At 42.1% G+C, this 11,363-nt stretch overlaps 1 protein-coding gene across 3 annotated transcripts in view; it reads left to right on the forward strand.

Annotated features, from left to right (window-relative positions):
* Positions 1 to 9,922, forward strand: part of LOC112136786 (desmoglein-2) — a 39,767-nt gene extending 29,845 nt beyond the window's left edge. For 2 of the 3 annotated variants that reach the window (XM_036211679.1, XM_024258684.2), the window contains exons 3-14: positions 170 to 325; positions 423 to 564; positions 720 to 880; positions 1,073 to 1,207; positions 1,660 to 1,845; positions 2,217 to 2,728; positions 2,808 to 2,950; positions 5,067 to 5,288; positions 5,419 to 5,661; positions 6,357 to 6,487; positions 6,563 to 6,844; positions 7,904 to 9,922. In XM_036211679.1, coding sequence (XP_036067572.1) covers positions 170 to 325; positions 423 to 564; positions 720 to 880; positions 1,073 to 1,207; positions 1,660 to 1,845; positions 2,217 to 2,728; positions 2,808 to 2,950; positions 5,067 to 5,288; positions 5,419 to 5,661; positions 6,357 to 6,487; positions 6,563 to 6,844; positions 7,904 to 8,986 — 3,396 coding nt within the window. In that variant the 3' untranslated portion in view covers positions 8,987 to 9,922. The remainder of the gene's footprint in view (positions 1 to 169; positions 326 to 422; positions 565 to 719; positions 881 to 1,072; positions 1,208 to 1,659; positions 1,846 to 2,216; positions 2,729 to 2,807; positions 2,951 to 5,066; positions 5,289 to 5,418; positions 5,662 to 6,356; positions 6,488 to 6,562; positions 6,845 to 7,903) is intronic. The other variant, XM_024258683.2, reaches the window with a different exon arrangement.
* Positions 9,923 to 11,363: the final 1,441 nt, after the last annotated feature.

Genomic DNA, 11,363 nt, shown 5'->3' on the forward strand with positions numbered 1-11,363 from the left:
CCAAGGTGAGTGTCAGCGACCAAACGGACAGAACATCAGTCTGTGGACCTGGACTCAGGTTGCTCAGCCTGAGAACAAGTCCTGATGACCCACTGAAAAAATGATCTCATGAACTTCTGCTTTTTCCGTCTTTGAGCCATGGTTAATGCCAAATCTCCTTTTGTTCCAGATTCGCTCCGATTTCCAACAGGACCAAAAGGTTGAGTATTACTTGGAGGGTCCTGGTGCAAACCAGAAACCCTTCAACGTGTTTGTGGTCAACCACGAGACCGGAGATGTCCGTGTGACCAAAATCCTTGACAGGGAGGAAGTAGACACATATGCTGTGAGTTTTTCTGTGTTCTATTTAATCCAAGAAAACTGCATTGTCATCTTTAGATGTCACTATCAGAAATCTAACAAAACACTATCATTTTGATTAGCTTAAAGGTATCGCCAAATATGCTAACGGCTCAGAAGCTGAGAGACCGATCGACCTCAAAATCAAAGTTGAGGATGAAAATGACAACGACCCGGTCTTTCCAGAAACACTATCTGTGAGCGTGTATGAGCTCAGACCTAGAGGTAGATGTTCTAGAATTTCCCCATTTTACTTCAAGTTTTTACTTTTCTTGGTTTGCATTTTCTGTAGAACAAAACCCTCAGTTTATAGATTTTCACTAAAGTTCCCTGAATGATGCATGTCGCCTAATTTCTGTTTTCTTTAACCTGTTTTTCAGGAACATTTGTTGTGCAAGTGAACGCAACCGATGCAGATGAACCAGGCAACAAAAATTCAGAACTTGCCTACAGCTTAATCAGTCAGAATCCACCGCATGACATGTTCAGTATTAACAAGAGCGGAATGATCAGTGTGAAGAATCCTAACCTGGACAGAGAAGTATGAACTTTTCCAACTTCATTAGAACACCATGAAAACTTTATCATGATGGACTCCAGAACCAGGTTGTGGGCTCCTCCAAACGTTACAGCTTATTGATGAAAATGTGACCAAAGCGTTTCCAAGAGCGTTAAAAAATATGTCTGCATTTAATAGACTGAACAGCAATGGTTTTGTTGTGTCTTCATCCAGAGATGTGCACAATACTCTCTGACGGTTCAAGCTAAAGACCTCTATGGAGAAGATGGAGGAAGGACAGCAACAGGCGTCATCATCATCAATGTCTTGGACGTGAACGACAACCTTCCAACTCTGGAGAAATTGCAGGTAACTTTCCCCAAACAACAAAGCTCATCATTCAAGCACATGATAAAAAAAAAATGAAAAAGAAAAAATCTATGAATTTGAAGAACTAAAGAAAAATAACATTATTTAATCAAATCAGATCAAGGGAAATAGAGATAGAAAAAATACAAATAGAAATGCTTGAAAGAATAAAATAGTACAGATCAAAATAAATAATAAAGGTATACATTTTAATAAAAATATACACAGAGATCAATTGGATATAATTAAAGAAAGTCATTCACGTTAAAGATATTGGCTGATTAGCTCAAATAAATGCAAAGAAAGCAATCACTGGATCTCCACATCTGACTGAATCCAAGTGTGGCTTGTTCCCATTAAAGATTTCCGATGTCTGAATGTTTATTAAATATGAAGAGCTCATTGAGATGTTAGAGTTCAGAGCTTCACTCAGATCATGTGTTTCATTTCAGTATGACGGAAGCATTGAAGAAAACACACATAATGTGGAGGTGATGAGGCTAAAATCAAATGATGATGATTTGGAGGGCACAGATAACTGGGAGGCTGTGTATGAAATCGTGAAGGGCAACGATGCCGGATATTTCAACATAGTGACTGACCCGAAGACCAACGAAGGAATCCTAATGCTGGTCAAGGTACAGTTCTCATAAACACGTGCACTGTCGGCGTGAATGTCATGAAATACGAGGGATGACTACATTGGGGTCCAACATCAGTTGAATGCACAAAACAACAGTTCTTTTTTCTTAAGTGGGTTTCTGGTTTAGAAGCTCAAACAGATGCCCAGAAACCGGCACAGAAAGCACTGGTTTCTGCTGTCAACATTGCTTGTGATAAAAACTAATTTGAAGAACAACAGTTACATTGTGACATATGACAACATAAACATTGATAACTAGCATCACTGAGTTTGTTTAAAGGTTAATCTAAGTGACATTTGTGAGTTTAGAGTGAGAATTTTGACCTAACACTTGTGTTCTTCTTGCTGTTGTGCATCATTCACCAGCCGGTGGACTACGAAGATGTGAAGGACCTCGACCTCGGGATCATAGTGAAGAACAAGGCTCCCCCTTTTGATCCATCTGCAGTCATTAATGGAGCAGATGTAAATATTGGAGGTGGTGCCATTGGAGCCAGCGGTGCCAGCGGTGCCAGTGGTGCCAGCGGTGCCAGTGGAGCCAGTGGTACCAATGGTGCCAGTGGAGCCACCGGTTCCGGCGGAGCCACCGGTTCCGGCGGACCCACCGGTTCTGGAGGACCCACCGGTTCTGGCGGAGCCACCGGTGCCAGCGGATCCTCCGGGGGTTCCACCGGTACCAGTGGAGGTTCGGGATCAATAAAATATACCAGTTATCCCGTCAAAATAAATGTTAAAAACAAGCCGGAGGGACCAGGTTTTGAACCTCAAGTCAAGAACATTCCAATCTCAGAAGGATTGGACCCAGCCAATTTGAAAAAACCGATCGCCACTTACACTGCAATTGATAAAGACACTGGGAAACCTGCCAAGAATGTCAGGTAATGCAAGGATTCTCTCAAATCTAGATGCTAGGTGCTGTCCGCCCTGTCGTCCTGAAACCTTTTATCACCCATACAGGTATTTGAAGGGTCCAGATCCAGGCAACTGGCTAAGCATCGACCCAGAAACAGCTGAGATCACCCTGACCAAGATACCTGACCGGGAATCTCCATACCTTATTAATGGGACTTACTTTGCCAATGTACTATGCATTTCAGAGGGTATGTTTTTAAATTTGTGTGAAAAGTCAGGATCAACCACACAAGGGTACATTGATTCAGATTTGCAATGAATCCTCACAGTAGTTAACATTAAGTGTGTTTATTCAGCAATAGAAGTAAAGGTCAACTCCTAAACGCAGAGCTAGAGGGCACAGAACAAACTAAGCCCTGATCATGAATCCAACATCATCAACCACTCACTAGATACTGTGAACCTAATGTCCTTTTTGTGACTTCAGACTTCTTCTTATCTCCCTGCCATCTGCTGGCCTTTCCCTTTGGTGGGCTCAAGACCTTCAAACCTTTAATACCAGAGCTTTAGCTCCAGCCTTGATCTTCTATGAATTACTGTAACTCTCATTTATGCAATTAATGTAATTCCATCTGATTCTCAATCCTAGAAAAGCAGCTTTGGGCTAATATGCAACACTTTACAGTGGTGGCGTGTTTACGCAATCAATGTAAACCAGCTGATCTTGATGTGGAGAAAAGTAGCTTTGCATTGATATGCAACACTTTACTACCTCAAAGCAGTTTTTCCTCAGCTTCAGAATCTGTCGGAATTACGTTTATTGCGTAAATCATTGAAGACTCACTGTACTTCAAAGAGTATTTATCCTGTCAACAGTGATAGAAAGGGTGCAGATATGAATAATTAATTTAAGGCCATTCTGAATTCTTCCCCTACGGCTTCTTCCTACCCCGCTCTCCAAATTAAGAGTTATGAAAAAATAGTGTCTTCAAATTTGGACGTTACTTCCACTCGATGGTATCATCAATAGTCGCCAGTCCGCGGACCCGCTAGCGCTCAGAAATGCATAACAACAGTTTTATAACTTTAAAAAGGTCATGCTAAAACAAAAAGTCATTACTTACATTTAAATGTAAACTTCTGCACTTCAGCCACTTGAAGAAATCCACTCCCTCGCAGCAGGTCGCTCTGCATCCCTCCGCCGCAAGGGTAAGCCCTTAGAAAAACTATTTTTTATACCATACTCCACAGAATGCCCCTACAATTGGAGGGGTAGGGAGAAGCCGTAGGGGTAGAGGAAGAATTCAGATTTGGCCTTAATGTTTGGTATATCCTCTCAGAATTCCTTGTTAAGCCAAGTTCACACCGCCCTCGGTAACATGCGTTCAAACAACCTCTTTTATGAAAAATCTAGGTAAACTAGCATAGACCCATGATTTGGGCTTCCACATTCAAAACTCTTGCTATCACACCTAGCTACGCAAGTTGTTACTGCCAGTTTTGTGCTTCTTGTACAAAACGCGTTGCCATCAAATTAGCAGACTCGGATTTGGTAATGAAGTATGGATGGAGTCCCTTTTAATTCACAGAAGTAACAACCCCTTGACAATTGATCATGAAGGAGAAAATTATTAATAGGATTTGTGCCAAGCTGGAATTATTTGACACCTATCCATCTTCTTGGCCGCTTCCTCCCTTTCGGGAAGCCTATCCCGGCTACTGAAGGGCGAAGGCGGGGTTCACCCTGGACAGATCGCCAGTCTGTCTCAGGGCCTCAATCACACACCCATTCACATTCACATTCACACCTAGGGGCAATTCAGAGTCACCAATTAACCTATGAAGCATGTTTTTGGATGGTAGGAGGAAGCCGGAGTCCCCGGTGAAAACCCATGCATGCACGGGGAGAACATGCAAACTCCACACAGAAGGGTCCCAGCCGGGAGTCGAACCGGGGCCTTCTCGCTGTGAGGCGAGAGCGCTAACCACTGCGCCACCGTGCAGCCCCATTTGACACCTAGTCTTTCATTTATCGGAATAGAGCTGTGAAAGAAAAAGTGTGGAGCAAGGTTTATGAGATTTGCACCTCTTCGACATTTTGCACCAAGACTGTTCCAGCTGTAGATGGTGCCCTACTATAGGGTAGACCAGTGTGAACACCATGGGCTAAACGGGCATTCAAGAACCTGTGTCACATGCCTGGTGTGTACGTAGCACTTGACCGAAAGCATCAATTAAATGAGTGCAAACAAAGAAAAATGTGATTTGTTTTCATCAGAACAGAATGTTTGTCTCCAGGTAAATTAAACCTCTTCAAGCAGAAAATGCAAAGTTTCATGATCTCGTCTGTTTTTTTTTGGGCAGACATGCCTGATAAAACAGCCACTGGTACCATCGCCATCAAGGTGGAGGATACGAACGACAACTGCCCCACCCTGACCACCAACAGCAAGGTGATCTGCCTCCCAGAGGACAGCTTCATTGTCAACGGTGAAGATAAAGACTCGTTCCCAAACGGGCCTCCTTTGCATTTTGTGATCGTCCCTGAAAAAACCCAGGGAGACTGGAAGGTAGAACATCTCAATGGTGAGGACAGAACTTTTAATAATCAAGACGTGTCGAACTGCATCTACTTTAACTCCTTAGAAAGAAGCTAATCTTGTTTGAGCCTGGTCCCTGCTGTGCATTTAACCTTTGAATGTTTTACCCCTGGTAGACTCTGCGGTCATTGTGAGGGCTCAGAAGGAGCTTTGGCCCGATTCATACACGGTGGAGATGGTTGTGTCAGACCAGCAGGGATTAAGCTGTAAAGACCCACAGAAGATGGAAATTGTGGCATGCACTTGCCATGATGGTGTGGTGTGTGGAGCACTTGGAGGCCAGGGTCAGTCAAGAAAAGATATAACGCTTGGACCTGCTGCAATTGGACTCATGCTGCTGGGATTGCTGTTGTTACTGCGTAAGTGTGTCGATGCCGGTTCTGATGAGAGGTCACACTATCCTTTGTTCCTCCTTCAACAGACATCAGTCAGAAGATCTTTTCAGAGTAGAACCACTGAAGACCCTGAGCACGGTCTTATATCTCCATCCTTTTGCTGTGACACAGTCAAGCCACTTACTGCAAGTGTCACAGCTGGAGGGGCCTAGTGGTGGAGTGTCTGCCCTTAGACTGGGTGGTAATGGACTCAAAGCCATTATTAAAAATGCCCCACGTGCCTTCCAGCTTGAGTTTAACAATGAGGGCTGAATTTCACAGTTAAACCACCGAATGCTTCCCAAGCTTGGCTGTGCCTCCTTCTTCAGAGGGTAGCAAATACAAACGAATTTCCCACTTAAGCTTTGTACTGAAATCTACAAATATCCAGAGCATTCCTGTATCTATGAACCTAAAAGATGAATAAAGGGATGTTATTTTAAAATTCCCAAACATCAGCCGGTTCTGGCACTGAAGTTCTCATCTCCAGTACCAGATGTCCAGAGGACCTTCAGTCAGCAGGAGAAAGCATTTCTGTACAAGGAACGAAATACGGCTCAGGCTTTTTAAACTGCAAATCTAACAGAAATCACATGATGTCTCATTCCTCACATTGAATGTACTAGATACAGTTGGAGGTTGTTCACACCTTTCTCTCCTTCTAAACCTTCTTCTCACAGTCATTCCTCTGCTGCTGCTTTCCTGCATGTGTGGCTCTGTTGGAAATTTTCAAGACATTTTTAGCAGTATACCTTATGGCACAGAAGAAATGCTCATCAAGTACCACACGGAGCAAAATGGAGAGAACACGGTGAGTCTGAGCTGCCGTCACGACTTTTGCTGAAAGTTGCTTTTTTGAACACGAATGATTTTCGCTCGATTTCAGGAGATTCCTCTTTTGAACACACCAGGATATCTGCTCGTTGACTCAGCAAAAGGTCACTTTGCAGCAGCACCTGCAGAGCTACAGCAGTCGTTTGTGGCCGGAAACGAACTTGGCACTCTGAGGGGCTACAGAGAGACAGGAACCATGTTTAGCGATGGACAGTGGCAGATGAACCAGTGGGGCAGTGGCCTGTTATCAGCGTCGGAGGTCCAAGAGTTTGGACAAGGGGGAGAGGGAAACCTTGCACTGCCAGATTCCTACCTCAGAGACTACTACGATCAGGTGAGAACCAGACAGACCAGCCAGATGACTAACTGTAAAGTGCTTTAAACCTCTGAAGAGAAAGCATTGTTTAAGGATATATATATGTGTGTCAGGCATTAAAAACTGGTAAATCAGCTCTTCTGACGAAGATTGTAGAAGACCAAAATGCGGAGTCAGACTGAGCCCACATGATCCTTTTGACTCAGTTCACACTGCTTTTGTTGTTTGGCTGCAGAGGTTGAAGTATGGGGTCAAATTAAGATCAGCTTAAAGTCAATGACAAAACTATATTGTAAATTTGAAAAACAGACATTGAAAAAAATGAAAATTTGAAAACAAGATATTGTGATGAAAATGTGAAAACAGTTTTAAACTTGAAAGTACAAACTGTAAACATAAAGTAATTATTGAAATCTTGAAAAATAAAATTGTGCATTTGAAAAAAATATATATTTTAAACTTTAAAAAAATAATGAAACTATAAGGAAATATTTGTCCTCATAGCAAATGAGTTAAAAGCCCCACTCCCACATAACTTTAGGCTCCACAGTAAAAACTTGAGAAGTCTGACTTTAATCTGTAAACTAAGGACTGAAAGTGAAAAAGGAAAAAAAATGTAAAATATGAAGTAGTAGTTGTTACTAATATACATTGCTTTTCATTCATAGATTTAAAGTTTTTTACAATCAAGTTTCACATTTTCAATATTTGTGTAAGATTTTTTTTTCAAAATGAACATTTTTATTTTTCAAATGATCAATAACTCCTTCAAGTTTACACTGTGTACTTTTAAGTTCAAAATTGTTTTTTTATTTATGTTTTCAAATGTACACTGTGGTTTATCAAGTATTTAAGCTGATCCCAATTTGACCCCATACTGAAAATCCAACAGGATTGTTAGACAGGAGTGTCCACTCGTCTAGGGCCCAGTCCTGCTTCTTTCATGCTACATGGAAATCATGCTGGATCAGGTCACTAGAATCAGTTGGGGAGGGAAAACAATGAAGACACTGGCCCTGGAGGACTGGGACTGAATCTGTCTGGTAACATTTTTCTAATGAAAACTTTTTCCTGCAGAGGACGTCCATAAACCGTTCCGATGCAGTGAAGGACAGCCTGCTGGTCTTCAACAATGAGGGGGAGGGTTCCCTTGCAGGCTCGTTGGGCAGCTGCAGCATGCTGGAGCAGGATGGAGACCTCCAGTTTTTGGACGATCTTGAAATAAAGTTCAAGACTCTAGCTGAGATTTGTGGAGGCAAAACGGTGGTGTCTGAAACCAAAGCAGTGTCCATTCCTCCACCCGTCGCCTCTGTAGCCATGCCTAAGCTCTCTGAGTCAACCTTCGAGTCAAACATGGTGACCACACAACGCGTGGCCCCTCCACCCAGTCTGCCACCGACCACCATCAGAGAAGAACGAACCGTGGTCACCGACACAACCGACCATTCCAAAGTGCTGAGGGAGGATGCGGCTATGCTAAGCGAGGGCATGACCTCTATGGCAACAGGGATGGGGGGCCAGAGCCAAATGCTGGTTTTGCAGCAGCAGCAGCAGCCGGTCTACTACACTGCCGCCCCCATGCTGCAGCCTATGCAGTACGTTGTCCAGCCGCAGTTTCAGAACGCCGTCATCCTGACCGAAGCTCCAGCCGCCGGCCTCCAAGATGTAGTTCTGCTTAACGGCTCTGACATCGGATCCAACCCAGGAATGATCATTCAGGGTCAGACAATGATGCACAGCGGACACGCCCAGGGCACCGGCACCATGCTGCTGGAGAACGGCAGCAACCTGCTGCACATGGGAAATCTGTCTGGCTCCCAGGCTATGATGGTAGTCGACGGGACAGTTGCAGGCTCTGCGACTGGAGTCCAAGGCACCCTCATCCAGGGAGGATCTCTGGGCTCGGCGACTGGAGTCCAAGGCACCCTCATCCAGGGAGGATCTCTGTCATCAGGACAGCATTCAGGAACCCAGAGAGTTGTGAGGGTGGAGGAAGCAACCAGCGGCAGGGGGAGGGCGGGGAAGAGTGGGCGTTCGAGTCTTCAAAGAATCGTCAGCACTAAAGGCAGCACTCAGACCAGCACTTCCTCCACTTCACTCAGTACCCCCACCAACACCACTCAGAAAGTTCTGATCCAAGAAACCAGACAAATTCGCTGAGACACCCTGAAGGGGAGGACTGGGGTGAGAAGGACTGCTGCTGGTGATGGGAAGCATCCTTACTAATCTCAGTTTTTGGAGAATCAGGAACTCTTATTACGAGGAGTGTACAGACAGATAAATGGATCGTCCAGGTTAACTCATCGGAGCCACACAGAGGTTCAAAGGTTAGGACTGTCGTCCCCAAGCAGAAAGTCTGGCTAGGTTTTTTTTGTATGTAGTCTGTATTTTCTCCATTTTGTAGCATACTAAAGTGTGTGAAATGTGTTCTCCACATGAGACCCATCCACACAGGACCCATTAACCCACCAATCCTACCTCCTAATGCTAGTTTGCTAATTTGGTATCATTGGTGGATTTGAATCCACGATCTTCCAATCTAAGAGCAGACACTCTACCTCTAGCCCACTAACAGAAACCCCGGTTTCCTCCCACAATTCAAAAATACCCTTCGTTATTAAGATTGGGTGCTCCAAATTGTCCCTTAGCGTTTGTGTGGCTCTGCGATGGAGAGGTGAACTTCACCACTTCACCCTGAAGTAGCTGCAGCAGTCTCCAGCATCCTTCAGGACTCTGCACTGGATCATTGGACAAAGCAGGAAAGGAAGAAGGATGGTTTCCATGTTTTATACAGTTTTGTTTTTAAAAGAGTAAAATTTGAAAATGTTTCCACTCTTAGGGGCTGTAATGTTTTAGAAATGATTGTGATTTTCCTTTTGGATCTGTATCTTATGGTTTTTAAGAATGTTTACGCTGTCTCGTGTAGGGAGTGTGTCATATTTAACTTCAGGCTTTTGCTGGTGAGAAGATCTCAGCTGGTTTTTCTGATTCTTCCTGTTAGCAGGACAAGATCTGCTGTCACACTACTTAACCTTTGGGGCTTTGAGAGATATTTTTGTACATGAATGAGAAAAATAAATGTTTATTTTCCCTGGCTGGAGTGAGCTTCCTATGCTTTATACAGAGTAATTCACACAACAGCTGGAGTGATCTCATCAAACCTTTCTTTCTTTGATTCAGTTCCTGCTTTGATGATAAACAAAGAAGTGAGAACCGGAGACCTTCAGGAGGCCCAGCTCATGTCTCAATTCTCCAAAATGGTTTTCTTTGAACCATCAATAAATGCTACAGATCACAAATGGACCCAGGTCGGATCACCAGATAACCACCAGAGAAGCATGTTATACAACTAAGCCAATCTAATGCTCACTTGAAAAAGTGAAATTTTACAACATAAATGATTGATTTAATTTATTTTAACCCTCCCTGTTCATTCAAAAACAGGGGTGTTCCAGTTGTCTTATGAAGGGGCAAATGCTGAAAATAAATGCTTTCACTTAGGGACGTCCAAAGTTTGGTCTGATCTGGTGAATCTCAAAAAAGTCTGCAGCCCTAAAAAACCGTAAAAATGATGACAACCTTCAGCACTATTGCACGAAAATCACTAGAGAATTGAGAAATGATCTGCACATTTAATGTCATTTTTACTGAAGAAAGTCAGTTCTTATAATAAGATATAAAAATCAAACAATTAGTTAAAAATTGAAAAATAAGCTAAAAACTCCTAACTGTTATACAGCAGGACTTTAAAATTTATATTTCACTGCCCAATCACGAGTTTCTTTGTACTAACTTTTTTTTTAACCAAATTTGAGGTTTGTTGATCTAATTGTAGTTTAATTTGTTTATACTGACAAAAAATGGTGTAGTAAATGGAATTGATTAATTTTAGATCAAAACGTAAATTAAAAATGAGTAAACTATCTTAGTAAAGTTGGCCCTTCTTAATAAATCCTCAACCAAAAAATTAGTTATTCTTAGAAAATGAATCTAAATATTTGTTTCCAAAATAATGATAATGAATATCAGTTGACTTTTATTGACCTTTAAAATAACATCCTTAAAACTGAGCCAAACTTATTACTTTCAATAAATAAATAAAAGTTCAGCTGTTGAAAATGTAAATAAAATGGCTTGTATATTTTTTTACACTAAAGATAACAATTCTTGAAGAAAAATGTATGAAATGATTAAGTAGTAAACTTTTAATCAAAAACAAGCAAACTTACTTTTAATAAACTTTTTGTCACGATCTTCAAAATGTCCAATGTTACAAACCCTTCTTAGAGAATTTATGTGCCTTCTCCATGTTATGAAGTAAGAAAACATTTAGATGTCTTATCAATATTTATGAATAAAAAAATCTGAATTTTTGAGTCTCAAATCAAGTTGTCAAACGTATGGAGCAAAAATGATTCTGACACATTCAAATAATAGTTTCCTTATTTCTATAGTTCTTAATGAGACAAAAAAAATCTCCACTGAGATAAGCTTGCAAAAGTGAAGAGCAAAGAGAAGTTAAAACAAGTTAAAACAT

This window comes from Oryzias melastigma, linkage group LG4 (genome assembly GCF_002922805.2).
Source record: "Oryzias melastigma strain HK-1 linkage group LG4, ASM292280v2, whole genome shotgun sequence".
In the NCBI taxonomy this organism is placed as follows: domain Eukaryota; kingdom Metazoa; phylum Chordata; class Actinopteri; order Beloniformes; family Adrianichthyidae; genus Oryzias; species Oryzias melastigma.